General features: G+C 37.8%; 1 protein-coding gene across 3 annotated transcripts in view; it reads left to right on the top strand.

The window, feature by feature from the left end:
* Positions 1–19630, top strand: part of EXOC6 (exocyst complex component 6) — a 103455-nt gene that overhangs the window by 2164 nt on the left and 81661 nt on the right. For 2 of the 3 annotated variants that reach the window (XM_085325716.1, XM_085325715.1), the window contains exons 2-4: positions 17610–17781; positions 19095–19142; positions 19246–19336. In XM_085325716.1, coding sequence (XP_085181842.1) covers positions 17650–17781; positions 19095–19142; positions 19246–19336 — 271 coding nt within the window. In that variant the 5' untranslated portion in view covers positions 17610–17649. Of the gene's footprint in view, positions 1–17606; positions 17782–19094; positions 19143–19245; positions 19337–19630 lie in introns of all 3 variants that reach the window. The other variant, XM_085325717.1, reaches the window with a different exon arrangement.

Raw genomic sequence — 19630 nt, 5'->3', positions numbered from 1 at the left:
CGGTGCGGAGCGGCGCGTTGGCCTGCGGCCTCCTGCCCCGCGCCGGTGATGCGGCGGCCGGTCGGAGCGTTTGCAAAACGCCGCGATTGCAGTGATTTTTCTTATTATTAATTCATTTATTTTTCCCCCCCGATGGCTTAGCCCACGCATTGAAACGGTTTTCCTTGATCCTTCCTCTTAGCGCCCGCCAGAGYGAGCTGGGCCCGGAGGGGGGAGACGAGGGTGCTGCGGGCGAAGGGGGGGAYGCGGGAGGGAGGGCACCGCTCTGCCCCGGCGCTGTGCTGGCGGCTCCCCCACGAGAGACGCGTGGGGGTGACGCAGCGAGACGGGGGCGAGGGGGCCGTGGCCGCCGTCTCCGCGAAGGTGGCAGGCGCGCGGCGGGGATGCTCCGCGGGATGGGGCGGAGGCCCGGAGAAGCGCCCGTCGCGCGCGACGCCCGGCCTTCCGCGTGCGAGCGGCTCTGTGGTTGACCGTCCGCGCGGGGCCGTCCAGCGCGCGGGAGCTGGCGGCTCTGGTCGCGGCTTCGGGGCGCGGAGCAGCTCACTCCGAGGACGCCGGCGGCCTCGGCCCTGTYTTGGAGGCCGCCTTGGAGCGGGCTGTGCGGAGCAGCTCCGACGCGCGCCGGCCGGCGCTGGGCACRCGGCGTGGAGGCGCGAAGCYGAGCTTCGGAAGGAGCTTGTCCGYGCGAGCCGGAGCTYGGGCCGCGGGGAAGGAAGACGGCCYCGAAGGCGGTTCAGCCGTGTTTGAGCCGACAAGCCCAGGCAGATCAAAGCTGATGCCTGCAAGAAAAATCCCATACCATAACGAAAACCTTAGATGTGAAATATGAAACGTAATTGCAGTTTCTCTACGATCTCCAGTATAGAGCTTTTGTTGGCGGAAYCTGCGTAGAAGATGCACAGAACCAGGCTGAACAGTAGAAGAAGGCATGTTTGGAAAACACGAGTATGGATGAGAGAGAGACATAAAAGAGAACTGACAACATGATTCTCCTATCCATCTTATATTATTTAAAATATGTTTACAGGCATATAGATAGAAATATTTAGATTCTTTACTTTTTTACAAGCTTCTGATCTTTTTCTATTTATTTCTCAAAGATCTATATCTTGTTATCTTAGTGAATTTTCAGAAAGGGAGTTTTGCATTGGTGGCTTTCAAGAGTCTTCTAGAGAAGATGTGCATGTTGGTCTGATTTAAACTTTTAACTCATTTACGAACCAAGTGATTAGACTAAAGAACGTTTACATCTGGTGTAGTATTTTGAGAGCAGTCCAGCCAACATGACAGAAATATTCTGCTGYTTTAGAAAAACAGAAATGTTTAAAATCAAAATTGTAGCTATCTATTCTGCTATGCCTGTTTAAAACTTGTGAATGGCCATGTGAAACTGAAAAGCTATCTAAAATTTCACGTCTAGTTTCAAGATCTACTTCAATAAACAAAAGCACAGACTTAGAATGCAGCATTATTTTCTGCACAAAATCTAGATTTTGGTTGCTGAACAAAATAAATAAATGGATTTTGTAATTCCAYGTGCAGTTGCATAAGCCTACAGCATAAAGCAATCCATTGATTTCCAGTCATGGAATCCATTGACACCAGACATTTCACCTAATGAAATGTTTCTATGGTCTGTAATACTGGCAAGTATTTGTAGCTTTGTGACATGAAATAAAGTACCAACATACCTATTTAAATAGCCGATCAAAGGAAAGGATTTTATCTGAGTGTTTTGGTTAAGCAATATGAGGTAATACTAAATGCAGAAGACTGTGGGATATGCTGACTTATCCTTAATTGTTCCTAGCAAGATCTTAGTATCTTCTTAAATGCRTCAATGCTTACAAAGGAAGCATGGTATTTTTGTGGGCATTATACAGATTCCATGAAATAACATTTCTGTTCAAGCTTTTCTTCACTGCTTTGTTTATAGTTTGTGTATATCAGTGCCAGAGAAATGTGTGGTATTCTAAGTGTGTGTGTGTATATGCACACTTTTATAAATAATATTTTGTGTGTAATAGACATAGGAGATGAGAAACACTGCACAGATTTTATAGTAAATATCACTTTATCATTTTATAGTAAAATCACTGCAGGTGATTTTATAGTACTATGATCCACCCAATATAGGAATATGAAGTGCAGGTACTTTAAAGGTACAATGCAGGTACAACCAAAATGGTTGGAGTTATTTACCATTTAGGAGGGAAAGTTAGCTTCTAAAGAGTCTTGTGCAACTTAATAAAATGCAGAGATTGTATTTGTTTGTTTTTCTTTTTAAATTTTAGGTGGATGAATTTATTGATTTCAAATTGCTGGTATTTAACTTGTATCTGCAAATTCAGAAACKCAAGCCAAGCCATTATGAATGAGGCTTAAATCAATATAGCAGGCCAGATTTCTTTCTTCAGCAGACTCTGTGAAATTGTCTTATCAACATCTTTCTAGCTTAATAGCTAGCTAAATGTGATTAATGACAATTCCTGTTAAAGGTTCATCACTCTCACCTTTTTATATAATGTGCTAATATATTATACTTCATGTCATATACATACCACTGGGCTTTGCAAAACCAGGAAGAGTTGTCAGTAATTTTCTGATCTTCATAAACAAAAAAAGAGAAAGGCAATTCCCCTACCACCCTCTGAAAATATATCTGTATTTTCAAAGTTATTAACAAAATTTTCAGACCCTTGTTGAACTTCGTATAATCACAGTTTTACAAAGTTTCAAGAGTTAACTTTTAAAGAACACTTTCACTGTTTTTAATACTGTGTTGGACATACCACGGTAATTAATAAGATAATCCTGGTTTATAATTGTTCTCTTCTGAATATAATTTATGTGGTGATCAGAAATATGTTGGTTGAAATATGTGATAGTGTAGCTTAACGGASTGGAAGATGCAATTCTAGCAATGTCTTGGTATACTTTGCTGAAGACTTACAGTTTGTTCTAAAGAAGAAAAAAGGTATTTCAAAATTAAAAAAAAGTGAATTAACTCTTAAACTCCAGGTGGGAGATGTCAAGCAAGTGTGTGTCATTCTTCTTTTTCTGTGTGCTTTGCCTCTGGATGATTGCATCATTGAGTTTGCTGCTTTCTGTGACCCCTGTGTGCAGCATGTCAAAAGACTTGCAGTTAGTAGACTGAACTTATCTAGTACAAGAGTAAAATAAAAATTTAAAAATAAGAATTGCAGTGGAATTGCTGATGGCAATTTTGCAGATAATATAAAGTCGATAAGGAGRTGCTGTGTCTGTTTATATATCTGTAAATGTACTTTGTATTTTTGACCATCAAATACAGCTCAGAAGTAGTGCTCGTAAGTCAGTGTAAAAATGCTTTTAAGCAACTTCTGTATTCACCTGATCCTGAAATCAGTCGTCATTAAGCAGAGCCCTTTGTAGATATTAGAGCATCTTCTAGGTTGCTGTAGACTATGCTGGCTATAAAACATATATACATATATATATATATATATAGGAATCATAGTGATTAGAACTACAGTACTGATTCTCTTCTGTCTGCTATCGTGGTGTGCTTTGGGGACCTTCTGCAAACCTACGGTTGCTTTGCACTGGCAAAGGAAGCTCAGAGCTGCCCAGCTGCAAAACAGCTCTGCTTTTGCATGGTGCTGCTTTTTTTCTCATTTAAATTGAACAAAGTTTGGAGGGAGAATGTAAATTTGTTGTAAGCCTTGTAAATGAAGGTTAGTGAAATGTTAGAAACAATCAATGAAATAACTATTCATCCTGTACTTTCATTCTTGTGTTGCAGRCAAGCTGAAGGAAGAAGCACACTTCAGTAAGGCATCCTTAGAGGAGTAAATTGAGGAAGTAAGACTAGCAGTAGCAGTAAAAGCAAGAGTATGCTTAAACTTTCCAGATCAAGATTTCTGAGAAAACTTGGAGGTAGAAGTGTGAATTGAGGTTCTAAACCTGCTGTGCTTATTGAGTCATGCTGCGTGTTGCAACTGTAGGTGCTTTGCCCAGATGGGGGCTGTAATTTATATTTCAGACAAAGATATTCCCATATGCATTGTGGATGTCTGTCATGGCAAAGTGAACGAAGTGCCTAAAATACYCTTTGGAGTCTGATAGGATGCTCTGAAGCCTCAGTGTAGTCTGACTTGCCAAAAGTATGCACCATTACTAATGGGAATAACTAGTAAGTTGTGTGATTCTTTATCTTCAGTGGAATAGTTAGAAAGCAGTAACATAGATGGTAAGAATGACTTTTTCAGCTGTAAAAAGATGGTGCTGTACTAACACAATCACAGACTAGGAAATATTTTTTCTGGGCCCTTGCCTATGGACTGCTGGATTTCTGATGTGGTTATCCAGTGACAAAATGTGGCTGCCCTCATTTTTGCCTTCTGGTCTGTCTTGTCAGTATGATTGTCTAATTTGGAAAAATTTTTTTTTTGTTGTTTAACATGGATTTTTTCCATGTTTTTATTCTTTTTATTTTGTTTTCAGATTATGAGCCAGAGATTCACATTTTTCTCTCTCTATAACTTAGTCTTGTTTTAAATACAGAGGAAGACTTAAAAGAGCTCAGAGATCATCAGCTTGAGGTTTTAAATCAGAATTGAAATGATTTATTGGTGTATTTCAGTTAAAATGATGTCTTTTAATACAGTAGCTATTTTTATGGTTTTAAAATMAATGGTCTGAGTCTTTATTAGTGTTCTCTTTAACCCTGTGTGCAGTTTTCAGGTTAATATGTTTCATTTCTGATTCTTCCTTCAAGCTTAAGTTACAAAATAGCCTGAAGGAATTAGAAAATTCTTGTCAGCTGTGGATTTTTTTTTTTTTTTGGATTGAGTTGTAAAGTGTACTTTGATGTACATGTATGTATCAGTTTATCTTTTGTAATAATAGTTTACTGCAGCTGCAAAATACAAGTTCTAAAGTGTAATGAGAATAGCCATATTCACTGAGAGCTGTATTCTGAAAAACAGATGGTTTTCTTGTGGAGTTTTTACTGCAGGGTTTGTCACTTGGTGCAGGGTTTGATGATATTCTGTGCTGAAAGGCAGCAGTCAGGTAAACTCTCTGCTAGCACAAATCTGTCAGCACTTACATTGTTGTAATGATGCATTTTTTTTATCATTAGCTCATTATGTGGAGTCAGAAAATCATAATCATAATAATAACGCATACTGTAGACAGATTAGTCTAGAATGTATTCAGTCACAGACCTGCAGTTCTAATTTTACTGTAGGCTAGCCTGATACTTTAGACATTCTTCAGATTTGCCATTGGTGATGAAAAAGATTTTAGAAAGTGAGGATKTGCTTCCATTACTGCAAGTTCCAACCTAGTACTTCTCGGCTTTTTTCAAAGCTTGAATCTGTCATGTTGCATTTTATGGATCACACTACTAAAAGGAGTTCGTATAAACCTGTGAGAGCTGATGTATTTTGAATAATGTTCATCCAGGAATGGATTTGCAAATAGGAAACCCTTTCTATAAGCTGTAGTAAGCTGTTAGATGCTAAATTGTTCAGAAACATCAGACTGGTTTGCATTGCTGTCAGGCAATCAAATTAGGTTTTATCTTACTTCGGGCTTGCTATGGCTAGTTATAAAATTGAGCTCTTGCTAGTCTTTCTGGCTATTTTGACTRTGATTGAAATGCCCAAACCACTCCCTGTCACCACAGACCATGGTAAAACAATGACATCATATTCAATTTAAAGTTCAGCCTAAAGTATGCTCAACAATGCATCTTTTCCTCCTCTCCTACTTGCCTTCTAAGGAATACTTATATGCCTGACAAATGATGCCCGGTGCAGGAAGGAGTTAATGATCTATCTTGGAGACTGGCTGAAGCGCTTCCTGTACCTCAACCTTTGCCAGTAATACCAAACCAGTAGGGAATTAATCACTGATTGAGATATTAAGAAGGAAAGAAACAGGTTTTAGAGTGCATCAGCCTTGATAGAAGACCTGGAATTTGACACGGAGGACTTGGAAGATGTCTTTGAACAGTTCTGCACTGGGAACGTGGAGAGAAAGCTGAGGCTTGCTTTTTCCTGTTGATAGGCTCCAGTTTTCTTAAAGTTGTTCACTTTTAATATTGAGAGTGGGATTTTTCACTGTAACTTAGAGAAGATCATTTGCTTGCAAAACACTGGTGAACCTAGCTCTTCCAGTTCTCTTCTGAATCAGAGTAATTTAATAATGCATATACTGTAATGCCAGTGTACATTTCAGCCTTGAAAGGGAATGTTTAAACCTTCAAGGATTGCACACAGCAGTGTTACTACCCTCCACACCCTTTTATGCTACAGAACTTTGTTTTTCTGTTAGTAGTAACTTCCACTGGGAATCTCATGGTCTGCAGGCTCCTTTGTGCCTACAGTGACTTGGTGAAGAGTCTTTACATGTTGATTTCAGCAAGGCAACATTTTTTTTTAATGTTGTTTCTAGGTTAATTTCAACATAAACTTAGGATAGTTTTTATTGTTTTATACTGCAGGTCTTTCTGTTTGTTTTATAAATGTAAGGAATTGTATGCAGGTAGCTAGCATGTGCTGTCTCTTGAACTCTGGAGTTTCTGTGGAGGCGTGTAACATGAACATGCATGCATGCAAAACATGAACAGATTTTTCTGCGCTTGGAATCCATTTCTCAAGCATGTAGGACTACTGAAATGAGTTAACAAAGATTAGTAGAAGTCGGTTAATGCAAAGGTCTGTTGCTTCCCAACAGAGAAAAGGAGAGAGTTAGCTTAGTTGGGCTTTTGAGCTAGAGACATTTCTTTTCAAGTCATCTCTTTGTTTTCTTTAATGATCCTGGAATGCATGTGCATGAAGAAAGGATATGTAGTACAGACTGTTGCTTGTATGAGGAAAATGCAAAATGATTTTTTTTTTTAAGTATAGACTTGAAAATATGARCTTGTAAAGTGAACAAAAACGTCTATGTAGTGTTGGTATTCAAAACCTRGTTAAAATAGTTAGCTGTCTTATTACATATGAAAATAAAAACATTTTATGTCTCATGAAAAATATGCAGGAACAATTGTAAATATTTGTCTTGAAAATTATGTATGAAGTGCTCAAAGTAAAGATGATRGATTAGCTTTAGAGTGCCATTGGTTGCTAAATGTTCTTGGGACATATGTAATAAGTCTGATCAAATCATTAAAGATAGCTTTAGAAGCTCACGTTTTCATTCATAGGTGAATCTGTTGCTCCTGAAATGAAACAATTTAGGTTACAGCCTGTGAAACTAGTGAGGGATATTAAGACTATTGCTATATGGACTTCAGTGTCTTGTTTTATTATCTTTGAAAAATCACAGGTTCCCATTACTTCCATTTTATTCATTTACTTGAATGAAACACATGGCCAAACCTGGCATTTGTACGTGCGGATAGCTACTACTAAAGTCAGTGAAGCTGGCATTTTCCTTGCTGTCTGTCTTATGTACTACTACAATACAAATTTGAAAAAGTAGTAGTACAGCACTTGTTTTTCAACTTCTTGTTTCATACATCAGTAAGTAGCACAAAGGCTTAGCAGGAAGAGACATCTCCTTGGTCAGCAGGGTAAAAACAGGAAGGAGGAAGTCTATTGCAAATCTGGGTTTGCTGATTATCAGTTCATGTTGCACTACAGAGGATGTCCATTAACAACCATCAGCGTGATACATTGCTTATCCAAAATGAACAATGACTGCTGTAGTGTTGCTACTACAGAATATGGACCCTGGTTATAGGAAGTAATGTTAACTAACAAACTGTACTCAGCCCTTTCCTGCTCATAGAAACAGGATACTATTAGTGAGAACAATTCACAGAAATTGCACATACAGGAAAACCAGGCAAGTAAAGCATAACAGCTAARCTAAGATTAATAAATTTCTTTCTGTGATTAGGCTGTGGCTTGAGTTCTGCGTTATTCTGGCATTAGTATGATCTTTTAAATAGAACAATGARATGTAATTTTAATTAAGGATGGCAGAACTGGACCCTAGGTAGTGTCTGGCATAGAAARTCTACTCAGGTATTAAGAAATGTGCTTATTACTGTAACTCCAGTTGAATTACAGGAAACACCTGGACATTATTTTATAAAGCTTTTTAAGGGTGTATGCAGCAACCTATATGAAATTACTCCATGGAAAACTCCCTACAAAGTTTGCAGTTTGTGTAAACAGAAAATATTTTTGTATGTTGTAGAACAAAGGAAATTTCTGCAGTGTTTCCTGTGAATTTGCAGCTTAAATTGAATGTTTGATACAGTATCATGGTTAGGGATGGCATGATTATAGTCATAATGACAGTCTTGTCTTAAGGGCAAAAACGTAATTTGCRTGGTCAATTGTTGTGCTTGCATAGAGTCCACTGAACTCATTGTGCAACTTGGAATTGTAAATATTTTTTTCAATTTTTTTAATCAAATGAGAAATGGAGGGGAACAAACGTCTAGTTGGCATGTTCTTGCAATGTGTGTGTGKGAGTTAGCTGAGAGCATCTCTAGCTTTAATATAAAATTGCCTTTAGTAGCAGGTTACAAATTATAAAATCACAATTTTCAACAGGCACAGTTACTTCATTTGAGGATTTTTTTTGTATTACTTTTTTTTTGGGGGGGGGGAAAGAGGAATAAAAGTGAGGTGTTTGAGTTTCTTTTGTGWTACATTTTTTTTAATCAAAATGATCAGTTCTTTTCTCCAAACTTCCAAATCTGAAGCTCTACAAATGAATCTTTCTCTTATATCCTTTGCAGTTCTCAAAGTTGCACGGTGAAGCTTGTGTCCTATGTCCTCGCACAACTATTGTGCAAATACGTGCAACTGCCATTATCGTCCCAGCAGTCTGGGAGATGAAGCTGATCGGCACTCACTAAATGGGTATCAGTACAGTGCGGGGAACGCGCGTATGCAGTTTTTAATTGCTTCATGTGTCTTGTGTAATCAGGAAATGAAAGACTTTGTGGCAATGCAGGCAGGGTGGGAAAGTGCAATTYATCATAGGAACCGGACAGAACGAGATGGGCTGGGGGGAGCGCGCACGTGTGTGAAAATGGTTGCAAGAGTCAAGTCACTTTTAGTGAGGAGTTACTCTTGCTAATCTTGTCCTAACGCTGTCGCTTTAATGTTGATAGTTCCTCCTCTGCCTGAGCCTTGGTTCTCTYATTCTTTTCCCCAACATTTTGAGTGGTTTCGTCTGTATTTTGGGCTGAATTTTTTACCTCTTTAAAACTTAATGTGGCAGAAGGTGGCTGCAGAAAACTTGATGTTGGCAAAAAAAATTGTACATTTTTGAGGATATCTGTTCACAATGTCAAAGAAGTGAGGAAGAGGTCATTAAATTAGGGAGTTTGAGCTTAAAAGCTTGTTTTCATAGAGTGAAGGTGGACTATCATTGGTCATAATAAGAACTAAAAATATTTTAAAATTCTCATGTGTTTCTTGAGCACTCTTTACAAATGCTGGTGCATTTAGGCCTCTGTTTTACTCCCAAGACTCCATTTGAGAGGTGTCATTCATCAAACTCTCTCTTTTTTTTTTTGTTTTGCAATCTATCCTGTAAAAAGACAGGTGGGCTTTTCTCTGATTTCTTAGCTGTTTTTCTCCATTTTTTTCTAAACAAACGCTATTTTTAAAGTCTTTATTTCTACTGATGCTGTTAGAACCTATTATAAATGATTTAATAACTAGGAAGAGAACTGTTGACTCTGGAAACTAAAAATAATGCTTCATAAGCTCAGAGATGTTTGTCTTGAGTATGGGTTGTGATTGAAAATTAAATCATTTCCATTTTCGAAAGTATCGAGAAAGAATGGAATGATTTTTTTTTTAAAAACCCAAAAGGGATTTGTTAAACATTATTCTTTGTCTAATAGATGCTGCTTTAGTAATTAACGTTCACTGACAGAATTACCTGCCACCAGCCAGGAAGTCATCTCATCTTCTGGATCRTATTTTTTATGAAAGTGTGGAGTTTCTTTTTTAATTTTATCAAGTTGCCTGAAATCTGAGTACCTGGGCAGTTCTGCTTAGCATTGAAAAGTTGTGTCTGTTGACATAAGAGACAAAACTACTGTATTTCTCTTTATAATTACTCTGGGAATTCCCTTTTCCATGCTGCCATCCTGCCTGGTGGATTAAAATGGGAGTTGTAGTTACATTCAGGTTTCTGAGTATTCTGCTATTCCAGCAGGAAGGTAGCTTAGATATGAGGGGGAGGGCAGAAAGGGGAATTTGCTGAGTACTCAACAAGTATTTTTAGGTTCCTCTCTCCTAACGCTTACCAGTCTGTATGCACTTCCTTTGCCTGCCTTTTCACTAATCCAGTCAATGTAGTGAACTAATTTCTGGACTTACAATTTTTTTTTGTGGCCTGCGACATTCTTTTTTTTTTCCTCCTCTTGCCTCAGTAGTGATCTTTATCTCCCTCTTTTTATTCAGTTTGCAGTTGGGTATTTCAAGACTTGTCTTGGTTGTATCCACAGAAATTATGTGATACTATAGCAAAAATGAATTTTGAAGATGTGCTGTAACCCTTCTGTGAAGAGATCTATGATTGTGGCTTTGAGTGATAATGCATAAGTATAGAAATTGTCATTATATAATGGATCAGATGATTAGCAGGCACTTGCTTTTTATTTTATAAAGAGTCAGGTGAAATTTATGGCAGAGGATGGTTTGATTCTTGGCTGAATTTTAACTCTGGAAATCAGCCTTTTTGGTTATTCAACAAATAGTATGTTTGTGTATAGAATGGTGCCCTCTGGTGTTTCAGTAGATTTTAGCTGGTAAACACAATGTTTGTCAATGAAAGACAAAATGAATGTGTATGTTTCACAGCATAGGTCTATTTTGAAAATGATCAATTTTTTTTCCTTCTGTTTTATCATTGTAAGGAGGGATACAAGTGACTTTGTTTAGTTTTCTTTAATGGTGAATAGCTGCATGTTTGAAAATTCTACTTCATTTGTTTGAGACCTGTTTATGCTTTTCTTTCCCTATTGCGGTACCATTGAGACAATGACTGATATTTTTCTCCTTTTTTGTGTATTTCTTTAATTTTTGTTATTGTTCTGGGATATAGCAAGCCCTACTGCTGCTAACCTGTACCTAGACATAATTTTTTTAAAGTAAGCTTTTATTGTTAAGCTGTCTACCGGACATGGCTGTTCCTAATTTATTGTTCTCTTCTATCTCTTTCAAACACTTTCTGCAGTCTTTTATGTACCTTAGACTAGCCTTAATATGACTCATATTGTCCAGTTTTTGGGATGAGTCAGAAAAATCYCTGTCTATACAGAGTTCTGGAAACAAATAACCTGCTACATTTCTTACCAGGAAAAAAAAAAAGTCCTTTACCTCTGCTTGTGCCTTTTGTGGGTGCTCTGCTTCTGCCATCAATTGAGAATGAAAATAATACATGCCTCTGATACTGAGTCTCAGTACTGTAGTGTAGCAAATCACTCAGGCTAATTTTCTCTCATTCCAGATCCAAAATTGAGTTATTGCTGTGTATTTTTTGTGCCAAAATCAAGCACAAACTTCTGCCTCCTAGACCTCCAGTTTTGCACTTTTTTTTCCACCAGTTTTGCAGAGTTCTACTGACAACAAGTTTGGTTTTCATAGTTGTGTAGAGTGAATCAGTCAGTAGAATAGGCCCCTGCAGATGGAGATCACAGGTTAAAAGCAATTGTAATACAAACTGATCATATATTTAAATTTGGTTTAGTTTATATTTGTGTTGTGTTTCAGACCACTGGCAATCAGTGCAGGTGCTCATAAAGCTGAAGAGAATTCTAGGGTTTCTTCCATCAGAGCTATATAAACTTAAACAAATTTGAAACAACTATACATTGCTCATGTMAAATTTCTCATACTAACCTAGATTTTGCCCCTTTTTGACATTTTCTACTGAAACATGTGAAGCAACTTAAAGTGAGAGAGATATTTTTAGGTTATTGCATGTAATAGTCATATTCTGAAGAACTGCATCTTGATGGGTTGCTACTTCCTCACTTTCCTCCCAGTAGAATTAGGGGGTTTCCTAAATTCTGTTTTTTCTGGCTTTTCATTTATAAGAGTTAACTATAGGATGCTTCTCAAGCTTCTCTCTGAGATACTGCAATATTTTGATTTGTCTGCTTCACGGTTTAGCTCTGAGAAGCACAGAACTACAATCAGGATTCCTTGCAGTGCTGTAAACTCAAAGCCATAATCTGTTGAAATGCACAACCTCAAAGTTAATAATTATTTTTTGTAGCTATGTCTAGACTGTTTTTGAAATGTATGTATGGAAAATAAGCTTCAATGTGAGCATACATAGTAGATAAATCAGGCATTCATTGCCTCAAATGTGTCTATAGTTTTAAGAAAAAGCATAATTTATTTCTAGGGCCAGAGATGACCTGGGTTTCTCAGTACACTTTACTTTTAAAGTGATCAGTATTTTAGGTCAGACTCATGTCTGAGGCCTCTGAAATAAAACACTGTATTCTTAGGATACTATATACATGTTAAAGTTAGTAAACTTAATTCATTTTCTTAATTTTCATATATATATCAGAGAATTATACCACAAAGTGTGAAATTCTACTGTGATGGTTTTTTTTTCTTTAAATGTAAGCAGTTCTCTTTCAGGAATTCTCTTCAGTRCCTAGTGATGTGAAGAGGGTTGATTTGTTATTGTTCCCACGAGATGGAGCTCTTTACATACATAATATAGAATTTATACTGCTAATGAATTTTAAGTGGCTCTGTCAAATACTGTTTTAGATCATAGACCACCATTTTGCTAGAACCCTCCTGGAAGGTGGTATAATGTAGAATGTGAAATAGTAACAATTATTTTAATAAGGTAGGCCCATCTTGTAGTTAAGGCAGTACGTTGGAACATACACATTGATTTTCTTCCTATTTTTAGCCCCTTAGTTTCCGTGTGACTTTGAATTAAATATTGTCACAATGCTCCTGGGAATTATCAGTATATACCCTGTTATTTGTTATCAATACCCCTGAAGTATCAGTTGCTTTAATACTTTAAAACAAACAAACAAAAAAAACCTAATAAATAATGATTCTTATAGCTGTGGCTGCTGTATTGCCTCTACTGATATTCTCCTAGACTTTGACTGTGCTGTCTGGAATTAGCTGATAACACTTTAAGCACCTAAGAAATCTCTTGATAACAAATTACTCTCTTTCAGCATTTTAACAGCATGTCTGTCAGGGTTGATAGGTCTGAAAGCAATAAGAAGGTATCAGACAAGCCATGCTGAGCTGCTAGTGGTTACCCCAAAATCAATGGGGCACATCTAAGTCCAAAGAGACTGTGCATGGTTACCACCAAAAGCAGAAAGCTCGGCAGTGTATACCCAAGCATGGTGTTTCCATTGAATCATCTTTTTACAGTTTTAATCTCATTTTACATATTTTTAGTCATGTATTCTCTTACTAATGCTTTCAACTTATAAACATGTTGAAGAGTGTGAAGGGACAGGGACAGAAGTCTCCTGTTTTTATGATAGTGATAACCCCTTTTCACTTTTCTTTGAGAACACTGGAACAAGACCTAAACTTGGAGGCCTYTTACACTCTGAAATACAAGGCTCAAGTAACCACTAAGAAATTTAACTGTTTTGCTTCAGAGTCTAGTATAGATGATGAGTCCAGCCCATTCAAGGGAAGGTCATTCATGCATGGTATCTGTGAAGGCGCTATCTGGTGTTTTGGCTCCTCTTAACTTTTTTATTTCTTTTCCAGGAGTGTTGCTCTGGAGGCAAGCAGGTGTCCCTCTATGYCTGCCTTATGTTTTAACATTTCTGGCTTGCTTTCTGTAAACACAGAGCAATGATCATATAATCAACTTGTATTATGACAATGGTTGTCGAGCAGTTTTCTTATCCTTTTCCCATTTCTTTACAGTTAATATTTATACCTTCTAAATGCCACCTCCTTTTCCTCAGGTGCAGCACATYAGCCTGCCTCCTCTGCCGAGAGCGTATTTCCTGGTGGGTGTGAGGGGYAGAAGGAATACTTTCCAGCCCTGTGACAGAGAGAAAAAGATGTATATATGGTGAAGGTTTCCATAGAGGACAACCTGGGACTGTATGAGTGATGAGAGTTCACTCTGCTTGTCCTGCCAACCGTTCATCTTGCACCTTTCTTTCCTTCCAAGCCAAGTTGCTGCTTTTCCCCGCAGCCAGCACAGGGTTTTGGTTGCACGTTTTTCCCTCTGGCAGGGGTAGGTCACGCATGTTCTGTCAGAGCCCTTTAAACCTTAGTGGTCTGGGGCACCCATGAGGTGTCACTTCCAGGCAGTCTACAAAAACCTTGCGAAGGGAAACTGTCYGTCATACTTTGCTTCTTCCAGCTGTCATTTTGGACTGCAGCAGTGGAAAAGGTGAGGGGTATTTCCCCCTTTCTGAGCCACTTTACAGGGCAGCAACTTTGGTTAATCTCCTGGTGTGCTTAGGAAAAGAAGGCTAACATGCTGCAAGACAGGCTCTTTCCTCCTATCCTAATCAGAAGAGGGATGTTCCTCAGCTTTTAGGGGCCAGGAATCAGCAGCTAGGAATATTCTATGGAATAGATTTTCCTTGATAAAATATCTATAGCAGGCAAGCTGTCAGGAATTGGCTTTCTTCTTTCCCTGTGTAGGGCAGCTTATTACTTTTCTCATTTCTCTAACTTCAGTTGCTTCTCTTACAATATTGCCTAAAAGCCAGCCAGGGTCAAAAGGAACTCCAGACACGAGAGTCTCCAGTGTCGTCTTTACCCTTCTCCTTGTTCTCGTCAGACGCTTGGCTAGAGGTTTATTGAACAGGTTACTGTGAACCCAGATCTTAGCCAGAGCCTAGCTAAGAGGTTGGTTTGAAAACAGGATCCAGAAGAGTATGGGAAATCAGACTTCTCTGAGAAGATGGAAAAGAAAGTACTTTCCCCTGACTTGAGGTTTGGAGAGGCAATGCCCCTCTGCTGCCTGATTTGTGCACTTAGGACTGTAGCTGCCTGCAAGCAGCAATGACACAACGTTTGTATCCTTTTTAGGAGAACGCATTGCCTTGTGCACTTTGGAGACAAATAATTCTGTTTTAAGAAAATAATATGAATTCACACTTAAATCTCCCCTTTGTCTYGTATGTTCTCTGGTTTCATTTTATGCAATTGTGCGTAGTTGCGAAAGAGAAGTGCTGAATCTCTTCCTCAAAGAATGAGGGTGAGGAGGAGGTCATTTGAATGAACAAAATTCTTCAGAACACGAGCAGCCCGTGCAGAGTGCTTAGATGTACGTAGACCTAGTCTTAAGCGGTTAGCTGGTATAACAATTTGTTTGGCATGCTTTTTAGTAACACTTCTATAGTATAAGCTCATATAGTATGCAAGTTGAAGTATATAAATACACTTCAACACTGTAGGACTCTGATTAGTGTAAGTGCTGGGAAGTGTTTTGCAATCCYGCTGTTCTAGAGACTAAGCATTTGGATGTCAACAGCAGGGCCTAGATTTAATGTTTCCTGGTTGTCCACAATCATGTTTGTTCAAAATTGCATTCGTTCCATACAGAGCTTTTTTATTAAAGGCCATACTGAAATATCTTATAGAACAAAAAGGTATGATACCAAGAGGAAGCTGTTCTAAGGGATTGTCTGTCCTGAAGTGTCTTGTAATAAAACAGAAAAAGTGACTGAAGAAAGCATAATCTGAAAAATGAACATAAAGAATGTTTTGTGCTATCAAGCACTGTAGCATTACTAGTTTTAGAAGTTTTCTACTAGCTCAGTTTTGCTTTTTTTTTCCATTAATTACATTAGAGAAAAAGTAATTTTATGAGTAAATGAAAATTGAGGATTCCAGGGAAAATGAAGCAGCCAACATGTTTCTCCTTTCTACTGCATTTYCCCCCTGGAGGTATCAGAAGGTGAAGTTTTCCTTGATTTTTGTGAATAAACCCTTTCAAAACCCAGTTTGAGACTTGGTTCCATCCATTGCCAACATCTTAGTTAAACTTTCAGTCATTTGCTATTTTCCCTTAAGGAAAAGAAAGGTTCCCCAGTAATTGCCTTTTCTGGACTTCAAGAGACTTGTTTTTATTTAAAAAGCATCAAAATCTTACAGATTATGAAGAAAAATTTACTATTATGAAGGGAAATCAGTGGCTTGGGAGAAAAAGGGTTAATACTTTTTTGCTTTAGTATTTGTAATCTTTTTTTTTAAAGCATTTTCAAGATTTTTCAATCTCCTGGTCTTTTTGAATGTCTGTATTTAGCAGTGCTAATGTGTTTCCTCTGACCTCTTTCACTCTCTTATTACTTCTTTATTTCTATTGTAAAGTTGCTTCAGAAATGATTTTTTTTTCTGCTGTGGTTGCTATGTCAAGTTAGTTGCATTTTTGGACTGCCTTTTCCTTACCTTTCTTAGGAGACCTCCCACCTTTGATTCCCAGTCCAGTTCTCAGTAATAACTTTTTTTCTTGCTTCCTCTGCTAATATCTAAAGCTTTAAATTGCCCATTGTCTCCTTTGCTCATTCTCACGCCTGAGCCTTTTTCCATGCAGCTTCTATTTTGGACACAGCTCAACAAGCTACACTCTTAATTTCTCCTGGAGTTGTTTCCTACTTGATGTTTATAAATGCAGTATTCAAACAATTAGTAAAATAAACYAATAAACTATGCTGTCTGGAAAAAAGTCTTCTGCATTTCTAATTAAAACAAAAAAGACCTAACAACACTTAACGAATGTGCTTTTTTTTTCCTTTCTGTTTGTGTGACAGCGGTTGTGTAATAAGCTGTTCAAAGTTTGAAACTAGCACAATCCATTCATCTTGTAAAGATGCAGACCAAAGTTTGCATATTAAATAAATTAAGCACCTCAAGCTGTATTTTGATTCCTATGTTTCAAAGATGACCTGATTTTTTTTTTTTTTAAGAAACTTTTTCCCCCCTCTCCAGATAATGTTAATAGAAAAACAACAGATTTCTAGCCATTCCTGGAAGTTAAACCACATTTAGGTGGCAGCTTTAGGCATGTGCATCTTACGGTTTTGCCCTGGGACTCATGTTCTGTGTGCTGGAGGAGGGGAGAGGAGCGGGGCTGTCTGGCGGGCAGTGTGGGATGCGCTCCGCTAGGGGTCCGGCTGCCGCCACGCATTGCTCAGGTGGGTTTGGCTGGGAGTATCCAACACGGATTGAACTGAATAACTCTGATGTTAGGAATACTGGAGAARCAAATTTGTATGTTTGCACTTCGTATTTAACAAACAGTGGAATTTGGTGGAAAAGGGATCCATGCTGTTTAAGGTGGCTGGAGAAACTGATTCTTCTGTGCCCGTGTTTGAGCATTAGCGCGTAAAGAACGGACCAGTGAGGCTCAGGTCAACCATGATGTAACTGGTTAAGCACCTGGATTAATGCCATAAGGGCTGGGTTCAGTCCTCAGTTTTGGACTATCTCTTCTAATACTGTTTTTAGAGGAGAAGATCGCAGATGAGCCACTATATCAAGTTTGCGTGTTCCCCTGCCCCCCTCCCCCCTTAAGGGAGACTTCAATAAAGATTCTTGCATACTGTATTTAATTGGGGGAAAAAAGTCAACTTTGGTGTTCTTACTTGTATTTAACAGGTCTGTATACGATGACCAACCAAATGCACACCAGAGGTTTATGGAAAAACTAGATGCCTGCATACGTAACCATGACAGGGAGATAGAAAAGATGTGCAATTTTCACCATCAGGGCTTTGTGGATGCTATTACAGAACTTCTTAAAGTTAGGGCTGATGCGGAAAAACTAAAGGTAAGGAAGTAGTTTTTCAGAGTTTCATATATCATTGTCTTTGAATTCAGAAAAGTGATTTGCTTTTTCTAACAAAAAAATAAGATTTTTGCAATTATCATATACACTCTGGTGTTTGCAACAAATTTTGGAAGCAGGTTATTTAGGATTTATTATTAGGATTGTGTTGTCTGATTCAGTAGTACATTTGCAAAATTGAGTATTTATTAGGTCTAATTCTGATTGTTTTCATGTCTGTTTTCAGAAAATGTTACCAAAATTATTTTGCCTGTTTTGAAGCCTTTCTCAGAAGGTAATGAATAACAAAAGGAAAGGCATTGGCGAATCCAGTATTTCTTACATTAGGTTTTTTTTTTCCCCTAAGCCATACATCTATATAAATGTATAAAACAGACCTTAGAAAAATTCAAGTCTTAATTAAAAAAAAATAAATTTTGCATTTTTTGCATGAAAGATTACAGTTTAAATTTTGCTGTGAGTAGGAGAGTAGGTGGAGTTMGTAGTTTTCTTTAGAAATGAGAACTAAGATTTACTCACAAATCAGAATACAGAATAGTGAATTATGAGATCTGTCCCTTTTAGCTCTCTTTACACTTTTGAGAGCAAAATATGTGCACCAGACAGAATGAGCATAGTTCATCAGAGGTTATGATTAGAAGAGCATTATATAAAGGATATTCAGATAACAAGAGACCAAATACAGCGTCAATGAGGTCATTGAGCATCTTTGTTCAGAAATTAATGAGATTTTTAATAAACTAGAATGTGCTTCCTTATTATGATGACCTAATGAGTCACTTACTATGTGGGAAAATCTGAGGTCGAGCTTCGCCTGCACCTGCAGCATTAAAATGTTGCTGTGGTTTGGAGATTTCCACGTTTGATGTTAATCAACCACCCAGTGTTTGCATTCAGCAAAGTATGAATGTTTAATTACCATAAAATGCAATCACCATTTCTTACAGACAATGAATGGCCCATAGAGCTCATTGAGGTTATCAAAAAGGGACCAGTGGTCAATTGGGTCAATGATTTGAATTGTTTGACAGACCTACAGAAACAAGGAAAGTTCAAAAATCCCAAGTAAATTTGAGAAGTTTGCCACAGAATCTGTTAGAAAGAACTGTCATAAGTAATTGAAGTTAACAAAAGCCCTTTGCGATCAAAAGTTCAAGTTCAAGCTGTAGAGTTAATTTGAATTTGCATTTCTTTGTTCTAAGTTTYTCATGAAGCATGATCTGATTACAAGGGTGAGCAGTCACATCAGGGCAATATATGCATATTTGTCTAACAAAGGTGAAATTATTTTTAAGGTCCAAGTTACTGATACCAACCGAAGGCTTCAGGATGCTGGGAAAGAGGTGAGAAAATGGTGCTTCCTATGTGGCATTTTGAACATTTGTAGCAAATTAAATCTGTTTGCATAATTTAATTGTAATTTTCTATTAAAAAAAAATCTCTAAGGTGATAGCCCAAACAGAGGAGATCATCCGATGTAGAATTCAGCAGCGGAACATTACAACAGTTGTGGAAAAACTACAGTTGTGTCTTCCAGGTAAGTGACATAGAGCTAAATATAATGGCAAGTTTTTAAAAACAAAACAAAAAAAAACCCACGATAGTCAAAACGCAAAGGAATTTTATTTTTTAAGTTAAGGTCCTGTAACATCCAGTTTAGCAAAGGAATTACTGAGTGTTAAGAAGATGTCCGCATATAGGTTCCATGACCTTATAGCATTTGAAATAGAGTAATTATGCTACTTTAAGAAAACAATGAGACGGATCTAAATGATGAAGAAAATGTAGCTGCAGACACCTTTAAATGTAGTCTTACTTTTAATACGATAGA

Source organism: Rhea americana, unplaced genomic scaffold (assembly GCF_003343005.1).
Source record: "Rhea americana isolate MKP2758 unplaced genomic scaffold, rheAme1 scaffold_122, whole genome shotgun sequence".
Taxonomy (NCBI): Eukaryota; Metazoa; Chordata; class Aves; order Rheiformes; family Rheidae; genus Rhea; species Rhea americana.
The sequence above is the reverse complement of the archived record's forward strand: the minus strand, read 5'-3'. Positions and strand labels throughout refer to the sequence as shown.